General features: G+C 41.2%; 1 protein-coding gene across 1 annotated transcript; it reads left to right on the top strand.

The window, feature by feature from the left end:
• The first annotated feature begins 2684 nt into the window (after nt 1-2684).
• Nucleotides 2685-3464, top strand: LOC120078683. Its single transcript, XM_039032985.1, has 3 exons — nt 2685-2828; nt 2922-2993; nt 3045-3464. The coding sequence occupies exons 1-3, from the start codon at nt 2685-2687 to the stop codon at nt 3462-3464; spliced, it is 636 nt and encodes a 211-aa protein (XP_038888913.1).
• The last annotated feature ends 13014 nt before the right edge of the window (nt 3465-16478 follow it).

Raw genomic sequence — 16478 nt, 5'->3', positions numbered from 1 at the left:
CTCACCCTGAAGTCTATAAATACCAAAGGCCACCTTCAGTGAAGGAGTTCGCCCAGTTTTTAGAGTTTAGTTTTTATTTAGTTAGCCTTGTTTTTAGTTCTTATTTTATACTTAGAAGGCGGAAGCAAGAGAAGGGAAAAGATGTCGGAAGATCGTCTTGGTCAGCTCGAGAGAGAACCCAGTGGGCGTGGAAAAACAGAAAGAGGGCCGACTCTTGCGAGAGCAAGAATATCTTTTGAGCAGAGTAGAGAAGAACAATGTAAAAGCTTTGGGAAGCAAGAAATTGCTACCAGGCTCTTTATTCTTATTTCGCATTATCATTATGTACTTTAATTAGATATCTATAAAATGGAACTTGCTTATCTACATCTGTTCACTCTCTTTAAAACACGCATGAATAGCTAAATCTATCGAATGAGTTGAGAAGTACTTAGCTAACATGACCTAGGATTTTCATTGCATGCGATCATCTGTCTTATGTTGTGTCCATCATCCCTTTAGAGCTACTCAAAAGAGAGTCTAAAGAAAGAACTTAAGACTTAAAAGAGCTAGGTTAGAATCTAGACTCGAGAGAGCAAGATTAGATCTGCATAAGCAAGAGATAGAGACTTAGAGATAAGCTCTGTTTGTCAACATGCATCACATGCACCCTAGAGATAGGTTATGGTATTATGCGGTCGCCTTGTATGTGTATGTGTCAATCGTCATCGCATAGACAAGAATAGAGGCTTATGTGTAAGTCCTATAAACATAATCGCATATATCGCATGCATTCTAAAACTAGAAGCCGTAGCATTTGCGTTGAGAGATGATTTGTTGTTGTATGTGTGTAGCATGATCGCATAACATGAACGCAATCCTAGGAAGTGTTAGCTAAACCCCTTCTCAATCCGTTCCCCCGCATATTCATCGCAACTTTCGTAATATTAACTCTTTTCTTAACTCCGCTGCATACATTTTATACTGTAAACAACAAACCAACTAACTCTTTGATTTATTGTTACCGCAAAGTGATCTATAAATTACCACCGCATATTGTTTTCCTTAGTCCCTGAGTTCGACCCTGGGCTTACCAGGCAACTCAGTAGGATTTATACTTGGATCTTATTGAGAAAACTTGCATGTACAATGCATTTTCCATCAATGCAATCCCCACTATTATTTCATTGCATAAAACAACGCATCAAGTTTTTGGCGCCATTGCCGGGAACTTCAGCAATACATTGTGCTAACGGTAATTTTGTGATTTTCTTTGCAACTTTCAATCTTTGGCGAATTACGACCCGGAGATTGAAAGAACGTTCCGATGCAAATTGAGAACCAACCACCAACAACAACAAGATAGAACTCCAAGAATGGCAGAGCAACCAGGAAATAGAGCATTAAATGAAAATAATGTCATGGTGAATCCCATCCTATTGGCGAACGACCGCAATAGGCCTATTCGAGACTATGCGTCGCCCAACCTCTACGATTTCTCCCTAGGAATCATGAGGCCTGCTTTTGACGGATCGAGATTCGAAATGAAACCGGTGATGCTGTAGATGATCCAAACTGCCGGACAGTTTGGTGATAGGCGTGGTGAGGATCTGCATGCCCACCTCCGGAGTTTCATTGAGATCTGCAACACTTTTGTGTTCCCCAAAATCTCCACTGAAGAGGTTCGACTAACTTTGTTTCCATTTTCGTTGTGTGATCAGGCACGAAAATGGGCTTATTCTCTCGAGCTAGGGGAGATTACCTTATGGGAGCAAGTAGTAGAGAAGTTTATGAAGAAGTACTTCCCTCCGACGGAGAATGCGAGAAGAAGGAAGTTGATAACCAATTTTGAACAGGATACTGACGAATCGCTCAGCGACGCGTAGGCAAGGTTTAAGAGGCTGGTAAGAGATTGCCTGCATAACAGCTTAACAGACTGCTTACAGATGGAGATTTTTATCATGGATTAAATCCTGCATCGCAGACCGCTGCCAATGCAGCAACAGCTGGATAGAACTTATGATGAAGCTAAAAATATCCTTGATCGCATTTCTAAAAATCATGAAGACTAGAGAGAAAGCGATCAAAGATTAAGAATCAAGGACAGAGATGCGAACAATGGTGTCATCGCATCCCTTCAGAGTCAAATGACTACGATGATGAACTTGATACAAGGAATCGCAATCAATAGCCCAACAACGCATAGGGGGCAAGTGAACGTAATCAACCAGACGACCGCAAGTTGTGCTACTTTCGGAGAAGGACATCAAATGGAGGAATGCCCGCGAAACCCACAGTCAATCTATTTTGTGAAGGATAATCCGTTTTCTAACACGTACAACCCTGGGTGGAGAAACCACCCCAACTTCGCGTGGAAAATTTTCAATCAGTGGTGCAAAAAGAAGGGCCACCCAAATTTTTCCCACGAACCAACGGTCAAACGAGTAATCAAGCCAGCAGTTCGCAGGCACCGCAATCTTCCACTTTGGAAAGTTTGTTAAAGCAATAAATTGAAAAGAACGAAAATGTGCTTCAAAACCAAGCGACATCCATCCGTATTCTGAAAATTCAGATAAGCTAGATTGCGGGTGAACTCAAGAACAGACCGCAAGGGGCCCTGCCGAGTTCAACCGAACTCCCACGTAACCCAGGGGGGTACGAGCAAAGAGTAATGTCAAGTCGTGACGTTGCGGAGCGGAAAGACTATGGCAGGGGAGAAGAAGAAGCCTAGCCGGATTGCTCCAATTGCACTGGAACCAGAGATTGCGTTGACTCGAGAAGAAACAGAAGAAAAAGAGGTGATGGAACCAGAGATTGCGTCCACCTCGGAGCCAAAAAAACAGGGGACCGTAAGAATACAGCTGCCACTATTCCCATAGAGACTCAAAAAGAAGAAAAATGATGAGGTACAGTATCAACGCTTCATGAATATGTTAAAACAGTTGCATATTAATATTCCGTTCACTAAAGCAATTGAGGAGATGCTCGCATATGCAAAGTTTCTAAAGGATATGGTGACAAAGAAGAGAGGCACTGGTAAGTTCGCAACGGTGGCTTTGACGCAGAGTGCAAAATCTATCATCCCACCAAAAATGCACGACTCTGGGAGTTTCACTATACCTTTCTCTATTGGAGGGTTATACATCGGTCAAGCGCTATGCGATCTCGGGGCCAACATTAACTTGATGCCCCTGTCAATTTTCAAGCAGTTGAATGTGGGGCAACTTGCGCCCACGACGGTGACTCTCCAATTAACGAATAGATCTCTTGTGCATCCAGAGGAGAAGGTGAGGAATGTTCTAGTTACAATAGAAAAATTTATATTACCAACAAACTTTATCATCATGGACTATGAAACAGACAAAGATGTGCCCATCATCCTAGGGCGACCATTCTTATCCACCGATCGCGCCCAGATTGATGTGCACAAAGGAGATATCACGCTGAGCGTGAATGGACAGAAGCTCAGGTTTGACATTATCTGAGCCATGAAGTATCTTGATGAAGAAGACCTTAATGAATCCGACGATGAACAAAGTTTGAATGACGAAGAGAAGCCTGAAGATGAAAATGAGGATGAGGATGCGATCGCATCCATTGTTGCATGCAATGCGACCTTAGAAAAAATAACCAAAGAAGATGAGATGATCACATCTCAAGAAGATAAGCCGGCAGTGAATGAAGAAAGGAAAACAACAAAACCGTCCTTAGAACAACCACCAACAATAGAACTGAAGACCCTTCCTAACCACTTGAAGTATGCGCTGCTGAACATTCTGAGAAAGTATGTAAAAGCAATTGGTTGAACGCTCGCAAACATTAGAGGAATCAGCCTCGCATACTGTATGCATAGAATTCGTTTCGAAGAGAATCACAAAGGATCGATCGAACATCAGCGCAGACTCAACCCTGCGATGAAGGTCGTAAAGAAGGAGATAATCAAGTGGTTAGACGCGGGCATCATCTATACAATAGCCGACAGCATGTAGGTCAGCCCTGTGCAATGCGTGCCGAAGAAATGAGGGATGACGGTAGTCCCTAATGCCAATAACGAACTGATACCGCAAAGGACTGTCACTGGATGGGGGATTTGCATGGACTACCGCAAATTAAATGTGGCAACAAAGAAGGATCATTTCCCTTTACCTTTTATTGACCAAATGCTGGATCGCCTAGCTGGAAATGATTTCTACTGCTTCTTGGATGGGTATGCCGGTTATAACCAGATCATGATCGCTCCTGAAGATCAAGAAAAAACTACATTCACCTGCCCGTATGGAACATTTTCGTTTTGACGCATGCCGTTCGGCCTCTGCAATGCGCCGAGCACTTTCCAAAGGTGTATGATGACCATCTTTTCGGCATATCTCAAAGACTCTGTAGAAATATTTATGGACGACTTCTCTGTGTATGGGCAAACGTACGAGGTCTGTCTTAACAACTTGGAGAAGATATTGAAAAGATGTGAGGAGATGAACCTCGTGCTTAATTGGGAGAAATGCCATTTCATGGTGAAGGAAGGCATTGTGCTTGGGCACAAGGTCTCCAGGGACGGGTTGGAGGTGGACAAGACAAAAATTGAAACGATTGAAAAGCTCTCACCTCCAACGAATGTAAAGGTTGTCAGGAGCTTTTTGGGACATGCTGAATTTTATAGATATTTTGTCAAAGACTTTTTAAAAATTGCACGACCATTGAGTGCGTTGATGGAGGCAGATAGAAAGTTTGACTTCGATGACCAATGCCTCAACGCATTTATAATTTTGAAGAATGCATTAACGACCACACCTGTGTTGATCGCACCAGACTGGACATTGCCCTTTGAATTAATGTGCGACGCAAGCAGTTATGCGATGAGAGCAGTACTGGCACAAAAGAGAAAAACAATATTATATCCCATCGCATATGCGAGTAAAACCTTGAATCTTGCTCAAACAAACTACACCACCACAGAAAAAGAATTGCTTGCGGTGATATTTGCGTTGGAGAAATTCAGAGCTTATTTGCTGGGAACTAAAGTGCTCATTCATACTGATCACTCGGCGATAAAATATTTGATGACAAAGAAAGGTGCGAAGCCAAGATTGATAAGATGAGTTCTCCTCCTCCAGGAATTCGATATGGAAATAATTGATCGCAAAGGGACGGAGAACCAAGTTGAGGACCACTTATCCAAATTAGAAAATCCAAAAGTTGACTGCAATCATTCAGAGGTGAGCGCAACGTTCCCAGACGAGCAACTATTTCAAATTGAAGAATTGACATGGTACGCAGACGTGGTAAATTATCTGGTTTGCGAGCAATTTTTCGAAGATTATACCGACCCCCAAAAGAGGCGGCTCAGCATGAATGTAAATCATATTATTGGGATGAGCCAAATCTTTATAAGAGGGAGCCAGACCAGATTCTGCGCCTGTGTGTTCCGGATGCTGCTCACCACATTTTATCACAATGTCATGACTTGTCTTATGGAGGGCACTTTGGAGGCCAGCGCACAGCAGCAAAAGTATTACAAAGTGGGTATTATTGGCCAACACTATTTCAAGACGCAAGAGACTACGCGATGAAGTGTGATCGGTGCCAACGCATAGGTAATATTTCATGGAAACATGTGATCCCTCTGAAGAAAAATATTTTCACTAGTTTTGGCACTCTGTGTGCCATAATAAATAATGAAGGCTCCCACTTTGTCAATCACACAGTCAAAGATTTTCTACGCAAATATAATATCCTCCATAAAGTGGCCACTGCATACCATCCACAGACAAAGGTCATTGAAGTGTCCAACCGGGAGATCAAGTTGATATTAGAGAAGATGGTGAAGCTTTCATGAAAAGATTGGGCAACAAAGCTAGACGATGCGCTATGGGCATACAGGACCGCCTATAAGACACCCATAGGCATGTCCCCGTATGCATTGGTATTTGGAAAGGCATGTCATTTACCACTCGAGCTAGAGCATAAAGCACTATGGGCGGTGAAAAAGCTAAACTTTGACTTAAAGGCCACAGGAGAAGCAAGGAAACTTCAATTGGTCGAGCTGGAGGAATGGAGAACTCATGCATACGAGAACGCAAAGATGTACAAAGAGCGCGCAAAGCACTGGCACGACAAACAATTAGGCGGAAAGAATCTCCAAGTCGGGAAAAAGGTCTTACTATTTAATTCACGGCTACGACTCTTCCCTGGAAAATTAAAGTCACGTTGGTCCGGACCCTTCATAGTCAGAGAGGTATTCCCGCATGGTGCGGTTCAGTTATCCAATGACGACGGGACCAACATATTCAAAGTTAATGGGCAACGAGTGAAAATATATCACGGAGAAGACTGACATTACAAGGTCGCCTCTATACACCTGAGAAACTCTGACTGAAAAATAAGTGGGCGGTCTCTGCGCAATCATGCGATTCAAATTCATCAAGGACGCAAGTTTTGTGAAGTATCCGTTAAACTCCCGAATTCATGAACTTATCTCTATTCCCTTTCAGTATTGTCATTTCGCTATTTGTTTGCTTAAAAAAATGGTTTTGCTAACTTTGTTTTATTATTATTTGACCCTCTCAATGTTTTTTTGCAACAATCGCGGAGGCATTATACGAAGACGCAACTACTTTATTTCGTCACCACAATCAAAGAAAGCTGTTCGCCATAAAGCAGGATGTGTCCACAAATAATGCGGGCGATAGCGCAAATTTGGGGGTTGTAACTTTCCTTGACTTCATTATTTCCAAATTTTGCACTATCACATCGAATTTTGACTCTAAAATTTTTATCATCGTATCCTTTTTAGTCGATGCAATCATTTAACATTGATTAATTTAGTAGGTCACCGCATTATTTCTCCTTGCCAATTATGATTTCAATGATGAAACACATGCTTCTATTTTTTCGTATGCACTAGAGTCAACTTAATTTTAGGACAGTCTCCTCATGAAATATTTCTAGAAGTTAGTGGTTTGCTAGCTTTCTTTCAAACTGACCCTTTACAAAACTTCTTAAGAGCATCGCATGACTTCTTTCAATCATTTACCAATGAAAACATTGTCACATTTTAAATTTGGGGGTACAGTATTCATTTTCGACTTTGCTATTTGTAGCTTTAAAAAAGAAATAAAAATAATAATTTAAAATATGCAAGGATAAAAAAAACTTGATGGCTAAAATCATGTGGGACGCAATATGCGATGCATGTCTTAAGGTATGCATTGATACTCATGCGTCGGTGGTTATGCGTTGGAATGAAAATATGCGTTACTCTTATATGCGATGACCATGTGTTCCTGTCACAAGTTTTTTTGCGCTCACACTAAGTATAATGCGAACGCAAGTTTCTCGAGTGATCTGAGGTCGAACTCAGGGACTTGTAGCTAAATGTATGCGGTGATGTGTTTGCGGCAAATGAATAAAAGAATGATGGGGGTTTTAAGCTATAAACTACTTCTACTCCTAACTAACAGACAATGCAGTGAGAATATTAATGAGAGATAGAGGCACGACAACTGTTGACGCGTAGTAAGATGCATGGAAAATAGATAAAATGTGAGGATATCTTCATCGCAACCCTAAGGTTGACCGCAAGGGCAACCTCAGTCAACGCAAACTAATGCGATCATGCCATACACGCCCGCCGCAAATGTACGTGATTTAAATAGCAAATGGAACTTATTCCTAAGTCTCCATTCTTACCTATGTGATCTTAATCTAGCTCTCCCGAGCCTCGATTCTAACCTAGCTCTCTCAAGTCTTAGGTTCTTTCTTTAGACACTCTCCCGAGTAGCTTTAAAGGTGTGTTGGACGCATGTATAAGACAAGGTAACCGCAAAAACCTGGTTAACGTAGGATTATTTCTATTCCTAGTGAACACTTGCTTATATTGCTTAATGCGACCAACCACAAACCCTCCCAGACAGTTAGTTGTTGCTGATTTTACTCATAGACAAGCATTGCATCTGCCTATAGATAGGCGTTGCTACAACTTCACATTAAGCAAATAAGGTTTTCTCGCAACACTCACGCAACGCACACCTCCCGGTGGTTTGCTACATGCTTCATATTCCTATGTCGCATGACTAAGTATGCGATACTCTAGCAATCTCACTAAGTGATGCAATGAAAGTTAAAGATGTTAAGTAATGAAGATGAAGATGGAGTCAAAGGAAATTATAGAAATTCATTGTTCACAAAATGTATTAATTTCTTAAGGCATAATGTAATACAATACAATATAAGGAAAGAAGAGAAAATGAAAGGACCAGCTGAAAGCAATGTCTTGCTTCCAGCAAATATGTGTCAAGGCTGCTGGTGGTGCCATAGATGGGCGGTGGAGCTGACTCTCTCGAGCTCTACTCCGGTGTAGTCGCAATCTTGCAATGACCACATTCACTTGATTACCGCAACTTCTACATGATTGATCGCAATTGCTTGACGATCGCAACTCCTATGCGATGAACGCATGCGGTTGATGGCCACAACATCCATGCGTCGAACGTATGCGTTCGTGTTTGCGATGGAGAAATTCTCCGCATGCGGTCGTCTTTGCAATAGCCCAACTTCCGCGTATGCGCCTGCATCCTGCGTTAGCTACAAAGATAGACAAATTGAAACGCATAAAAACGCATAATAGTGGGTTAACTGAGATTCTTAATGCTGATGGCTGCAAAACTCATTTTCTCATGAATTCCTAACATAATCGCCGCATATTCTGCTTAACAACCTTCATAATTCTCAATAAAAGATCTAAGATGACGTGCATTTTTGCATGTCATCCAGTATTCATTTTCAACCTTGCTATTTTTAGCTTTAAAAAAATAATATGTCTAAAATACGCAAGGATAAAAAAATCATTTAAAAATACCCAGTGAAAAGTTTTTTTTTATGAAATAAATCATGCGATGTCCTGGAATCTATAAAAAGTATTTTAAGGTTAAACTTGCGGTCCCTAAATTTTAGAAATATTTTAAGAAAAGATCTGATAAGAATTAAGGAATTGGTGTATAGGATTTGAATAAGGCATACTTGAGAAATCTAGGAAAGGAAGGCGGTCGACTTTCTAAAGGAAATCTTTAGCTTATGCTTGAGGACAAGCATTGTTTAAATTTGGGGGTGTGATAACGGGCAGAAATGCACATTATTATAGCGCAAAGTCATAAAACAATGCAGGATTGCAATGATAAAAATATACAATATTGTGTCCAAAAGCATCAAGTTCACAACAATTGCGATCGCATGCGTCCATCGCATTAAAATAGTTAACTTATGTTATTTTGTGCAGGAAAATGCATTGACGCAAGCGAAAATGCAATCCGAAGAAATTAACGTCCGACGCATAAGAGATTGTGACCACAAGGCTACTGCGACCTATGTTAGTGCTCGTGAAATCAAGATTGTGACTGCAAGGCTATGCGATCGTTTGCGCTTGCGAAATCAAGATTGCGACCGCAACGCAATGCGATCGTTTGTGCTCACGAAATCACGATTGCGACCGCAAGGCTATGCGATCGTTTGCGTTCAAAAATCTGCTCGAGAAGGTGGTCACATAGAGCTGACGCATCAAGGTGGGCGCATCTGGGTGAAAGCTTAATAAATCACGATGGGACAGAAAGCTAATGACTGTCGATTCCGAATTAAGTTGACAAGCCGTTAATGACCATTGTAGCAAGTACACTGAACTTTTCGTTGACAAATATTCGACGCATCAAACAGAGAATTAATGTCATCCCATTAGTGCAATGATAAGAGAGAATAAGCTTCTCACCCTGAAGTCTATAAATACCAAAGGCCATCTTCAGTGAAGGAGTTCACCCAGTTTTTAGAGTTCAGTTTTTAATTAGTTAGCCTTGTTCTTAGTTCTTATTTTATACTTAGAAGGCAGAAGCGAGAGAAGGGAAAAGATGTCGGAAGTTCATCTTGGTCAGCTCGAGAGAGAACCCAGGGGGTATGGAAAAACAGAGAGAGGGCCGACTCTTGCGAGAGCAAGAATATCTTTTGAGCAGAGTAGAGAAGAACAATGTAAAAGCCTTGGGAAGCAAGAAATTGCTACCAGGCTCTTTATTCTTATTTCGCATTATCATTATATACTTCGATTAGATATCTATAAAATGGAACTTGCTTATCTACATCTGTTCACTCTTTTTAAAACACGCATGAGTAGCTAAATCTATCGAATGGGTTGAGAAGTACTTAGCGAACATGACCTAGAATTTTCATTGCATGCAATCATCTTATCTTATGTTGCGTCCATCATCCCTTTAGAGCTACTCGAGAGAGAGTCTAAAGAAAGAACCTAAGACTTGAGAGAGCTAAGTTAGAATCTAGACTCGAGAGAGCAAGATTAGATCTACATAAGCAAGATATGAAGACTTAGAGATAAGCTCTGTTTGTCAACAGGCATCGCATGCACCCTAGAGATAGGTTATGATATTATGCGGTCGCCTTGTTTGTGTGTGTGTCAATTGTCATCGCATAGACAAGAATAAAGGCTTATGTGTAAGTCTTATAGACATCATCACATATATCGCATGCGTTCTAAAACTAGAAGCCGTAGCATTTGCGTTGAGAGATGATTTGCTGTTGTATGTGTGTAGCATGACCGCATAATATGAACGCAATCCTAGAAAGTGTTAGCTAAACCCTTTCTCAACCCGTTCCCCCACATATTCATCGCATCTTTCGTATACTAACTCTTTTCTTAACTCTGCCGCTTACATTTTATACTATAAACAAGAAACTAACCAACTCTTTGATTTATTGTTACCGCAAAGTGATCTATAAATTACCACCGCATATTGTTTTCCTTAGTCCTTGAGTTCGACCCTGGGCTTACCAGGCAACTCAATAGGATTTATACTTGAATCTTACTGAGAAAACTTGCATGCTTAACGCATTTTTCATCAACACAATCCCCACAATTATTTCGTTGCATAAAACAATGCATCATTGGTCTACTCTCACTGTTTGCAGATCAAAGGATAATCCTGAACAAACAAGAGTTCATAGTTGGCTCAGAATTAAGGTCAATTTACCTAGGTCATCACTTTGAAATAGTCAGTCTTAAACAGTAAATAATGTTATAAAGTAAGAGTGACTAGTTTCTTGGTTCGATCCTCTACAAAACTCATTTGCACATGATGCCCCTACTCCTCATGTCATAACATGTACGAATTACGATCACTTCGTTTATAGCACTTTACAACTCTTTGTAGCAACTACAGAGTAAGCCGCATCCAATAGTGTTACTAGAATAAGGCACCCAACCTTATTCATATACTATATATCATTTTTTACTATTTACTCGAACCTGATCCACTTTTATGTATCCACATAGAGTTCAAGTACTCATGTAATAGTCAGGGGACTTTTAGGGTTATTAGGGTTATTGGATTTCTAAAAAAACAATATATTCAATAACAACTTATTGAATTTTCAAAATAAGTTCTATTGTTTACAAACCACGAGTTTTAGGACATAAAACCTAACAAACTCCCACTTGGACTAAAACTCCAGTGGTAACTTATATATCTCATATATAAAATTGAGTTTCTGAGTTTTATAGAGAAATATAATAAACTAGGGCATCCCATACTCATGGTTTACCATTCGATATCCTATACCCGATATTTCTTCCACTTGCTCTAGGTTATTAAACTGGTATTCCTAGTCTTACGAGGTGATTCTCAAACACTTTAGTCGAGAGACTCTTTGCAAACATATTAATGTACAATAGGCTTTTAATTAAACTATAAGAGGAATGAATCTAATTTTCAATAATAGCCAGGAAACACACTTTCCTCCCACTACATTGAGATACTCTCAACTCTTTGACTAAGACGCGTCTGACCTGTCTTACCAACTCTTGTTAACAGTCAGATTTAGAAATCTTTACTATACTTTGATCTAGCTGTTTTTAAATATCTGAATATTGCAAATGGCTTTTAGCAATTTGATTCTTAATAGAAGTTGATTTGAGATAGAACAAACATAATTTCTAAAAATGAACATTTCATTCAAAACAAAAATATGTACATTATGTTCATTAGCTTTGGGTGGGAGCTAAACAATGCGTTGAAGAGCTATGCGATAACACGACACGATTATTTACCTCAGTGCAGCAGCTAAGCGATGCATTGAGGAGTTATGCAATAGCACTACACGATCGTTTACCTTTGTGAGCGCACTAAACAATCAACTTCAAGCATTAGACGATGGCGCTAAGCGATTCATTTGGTCTTATCCCGAAAATGGGAGGCTTTCTTTCATAATTCTTAACCTCTGGGTCCGTTTTCACGCTTTTGCCCGCTGGAAAGCTTGCACACAAAAATTGGGCCTCGGGATAGCCCCGCTGGGCCCATAGGTATTTGGGGCACCAAATGAGCTCCATTCACAAAACCGTCTGGCGCTCGACTTTTTTTCATCGTTCTTAACCCCTGGGTCCGCTTTCGCGTTTTCGCCCGTCAGAAAGTTTGCGCACAAAAATTGGGTCACGGGGTAGCCCAGCCAGGCCCGATAGTCATTTGAGGCACCAAATGAGCTCTGTTCACAAAACTAATTGGCGCACGACTTTTTTTCATCATTCTTAACACTTGGGTCCATTTTTATGTTTTCGCTCGCCGAAAAGTTTGCGCATAAAAATTTAGCCCCGGGGCAACCCCGTCGGGTCTGATAGTCCTTTGGGGCACAAAATATGTTCAGATGACGTACGAGCGTTGGACACAGACAAACAAGAAGGCCCCAGCCTATATCTTGGCCAGTTTTAGTGACATGTTGGCCAAGAACCATGAGCCCATGGTCTCAACACGTGAGATCATGGAGTCCTGGCGGGGAGTGTTCAAACAACCGTCTGGACAACTCAAGCACGAGGCCCTGAAACACATCTTTAGCTCCAAAATGGAGGAAGGCACCTCTGTTCGTGAACACAACTGAATATGATGGTCCACTTTAACATGGCGGAGATGAATGGGTCTAAAATCGATGAGGGCAGTCAGGTTAGCATTATCCTGCATTCATTGCAGGAGAGTTTCCTTCACTTTGTTAGCAATACGATTCTTAACAAAGTGGATTATACCATTACTACTATCCTCAACGAGTTGCAGACTTACCAAATGGAGATAAGGCAAATGTTGTCTCGTCTTCTAGAAAGTTTCATCGAGGTTCGACCTCAAGAACAAAGTCTGCACCTTCAACTTCTAACTTTGGAAATGAGAAGAAGAAGAAGAGTGGTAAAAGGAAAGGGAAAGCGCCTGCTAACCCGCTATCTTTCGCCCAAAAAGCGTCCACCACGAGTTGGAAAATGAAAATATTTCCACTGAAACCAGAACGGACACTGGAAGAGGAATTATCCTCACTATCTAAAGGAAAGGAATGCAGCCAAGGCTAAGGCCAAGGCAGACAAAGGTAAATGTGATTTACTTGTGTTAGAAACTTGTTTAATAGAGAATGATGATTCTGTCTGGATAATTGATTCAGGCACCACTAATCATGTTTGTTCTTCGTTTCAGGGGATTAGATCCGAGCAACAGTTGGAGGCTGGTGAGATGACGTTGCGAGTAGGCACCGAGCACGTCGTCTCAGCTGTAGTAGTGGGACGCATCTAGTTAACTTTACAGAATAAGTTTCTTGTATTAAAAGATGTCTTTATAGTTCCTGAACTAAAAAGAACCTTATTTCTGTAAAGTAACTGTAACAATGCAATTACACTTTTTCTTTTAAATTGAATAAAGTGTTTATTCATAAGGATGGTGTTGAAATTTGTATAGCTAAACTGGAAAATAACTTGTAAGTGCTAAGACCATTAGCCTTAAGTTCCCTCCATAACATAGAGATGTTTAAATCCGTCGTAACTCAATCTAAACGTCAATGAGTTTCTCCAAAAGAAAATGCCCAACTTTGGCACCTTCGATTAAGGTACATCAATCTTAACAGGATTGAGAGATTGGTGAAGAATGACCTCCTAACCGAGTTAGAAGAAAATTCTTTACCAGTGTGTGAATCTTGCCTTGAGGGTAAGATGATTAAAAGACCTTTTTCTTGAAAAGGCTATCGAGCCAAAGAACCTCTAGAATTAGTACATTCTGACCTTTACGGTCCAATGAATGTGCGAGCTCGAGGAGGCTATGAGTACTTTATCAGTTTTACTGATGATTACTCTAGATATGGGTATGTTTATCTGATGCAACGCATGTCTGAATCTTTCGAAAAGTTCAAAGTTTTCAAGGCTGATGTTGAGAATGCTTTGAATAGACGGATTAAAACACTTTGATCAGATCGAGGTGGAGAGTTTTTGGATTCTGAGTTCCAATACTATTTGATAGGACATGGAATCGTTTCTCAACTCTCAGCATCGGGTACACCTCAGCAGAATGGTGTAGCGGAGAGGAGAAACAGAACCTTGTTGCACATGGTTCGTTCGATGATGAGTTACGCTTCCTTACCGGACTCGTTTTGGAGTTTCGCAGAGGAGTCTGCAGTATAAATACTCAACTGTGGTCCTTCCAAGAGTGTTGCGAGAACACTTCTAGAATTATGGGACGGGTGTAAAGCTAGTTTACGTCACTTCCACATATGGGGTTGCCCAACACATGTGCTTGAGGCAAATCCCAAGAAGTTGAAATCACAGTCGAGGTTGTGCCTCTTTGTAGGCTACCCCAAAGGTACACGAGGGGGTTACTTTTATGATCCGTCCGAAAATAGGGTATTTGTTTCCACGAACACTACTTTCCTGGAAGAGGATCATATCAGGGAGCATAGTCCACGTAGTAAAGTCGTGTTAGCTGAGCTTTCCAACAAAACTACTGAAACTTCAACAAGAGTTGTTGAAGAACCTATTTCATCAGCTAGAGTTGTTGATGATAGTTCATCTGGTAGGTCAGTTCCACCTCAAGAGTTGAGGGAGGGAACCTCGACGTAGAGGGATGGTTCTGAACCCTCCTGATCGCTCTGGGTTTTACAAAAATCCTAGCTATGGTGGTAGATGGCGACATTGAGGATCTGTTGTCTTATCAAAAGGTAATGGAGGATGTTGACCGAGATGAATGGATCAAAGCCATGAATCTCAAGATGGAGGCAATGTACTTCAACTCAGTATGAGATCTTGTAGATCAGTCTGATGGGGTAAAGACCTATAGGTTGTGAATGGATCTACAAGCACAAATGGAGTGCTGATGGGAAGGTGCAAACCTTCAAAACTCAACTTGTGGCAAAAGGGTTATACCTAGGTGGAGGGAGTCGACTATGAGGAGACTTTCTCACCTGTTGCCATGTTAAAGTTGATCTTGCATCCTCTTGTCCATTTCCGCTTATTATAATTATGAGATCTGGCAAATGGAAGTCAAGACGACTTTTCTTGGCAATCTTCAAGAGACCATTTACATCGTGCAACCCGAAGGATTCATTGCCTAAGAACAAGAGCAAAAGGTTTACAAACTGAATAGGTCCATTTATGGGCTGAAACAGGCATCTCGATCTTGGAATATTCAGTTTGATACTGTGATCAAATCGTATGGCTTTGACCAAAACGTTGATGAACATTGTGTTTACAAGAAAATAGTCAACAATTCAGTAGTTTTCTTAGTATTGTATGTAGACGATATACTACTAATTGAGAATGATGTAGGTCTACTAATACCAGTTTAAAATTGGCACACGGCTTTTTTTCATTGTTCTTAACCTCTGAGTCCGTTCTTGCGTTTCCCCTGCCGGACAGTTCGCACACAAAAATTGGGCCCCAGGGCAACCTCACCGGGCCTAATAGCCATTTGGGGAAACAAATGAGCTTCATTCATAAAATCGGTCTGGCGCACGACATTTTTTCATCATTCTTAACCCCTGGATCTGTTTTTTCCGTGTTTGCCCGTCAAAAGTTCGAGCACAAAAATGGGCCCAGTAGTAGCCTCACCAGGCCCGATAGCCATTTGGGGCACTAAATGAGTTGTGTTCACAAAATCGTTTGTTGCACAGCTTTTTTCATCCGTTCCTAACCCCTGGGTCCTTTTTCCCGTTTTCGTCCGACGGAAAATTCGAGCACAAAAATTGGGCCACGAGGCAACCCCGCCGAGCCCGATAGCCATTTGGGGGACAGAATGAGCTAAGTTCCTAAAACCTTATAACGCACGACTTTTTTTCATCGTTCTTAACCCCTGGGTTTGTTTTCGCATTTTCGCCCGTCGGAAAGTTCTCGCACAAAAATTGGGCCCCGGGGCAGTCCCGCTAGGCCCGATAGCCAATTTGGCACCAAATGAGCTCCATTCGCAAAACTGTCTAATGCACGGCTTTCTTCATCGTTCTAACCCCTGGGTCCATTTCCGCATTGTCGCCCGCCAGAAAGTTCGCGTACAAAAATTGGGCCGCAGAGCAGCCCACCGAGGCCGATAGCCATTTTGGGCACCAAATGAGTTTTGTTCGCAAAATCGCCTGGCGCACGGATTTTTTCATCGTTTCTTAACCCCTGGGGCTGTTCTCGCATTTTCGACCATCAGAAAGTTTACGCACAAAAATTGGGCAATGGG

This window comes from Benincasa hispida, chromosome 1, assembly GCF_009727055.1.
Source record: "Benincasa hispida cultivar B227 chromosome 1, ASM972705v1, whole genome shotgun sequence".
Taxonomy (NCBI): Eukaryota; Viridiplantae; Streptophyta; class Magnoliopsida; order Cucurbitales; family Cucurbitaceae; genus Benincasa; species Benincasa hispida.
Note: the sequence above shows the minus strand (reverse complement) of the source record. Positions and strands in the feature narration are given on the sequence as shown.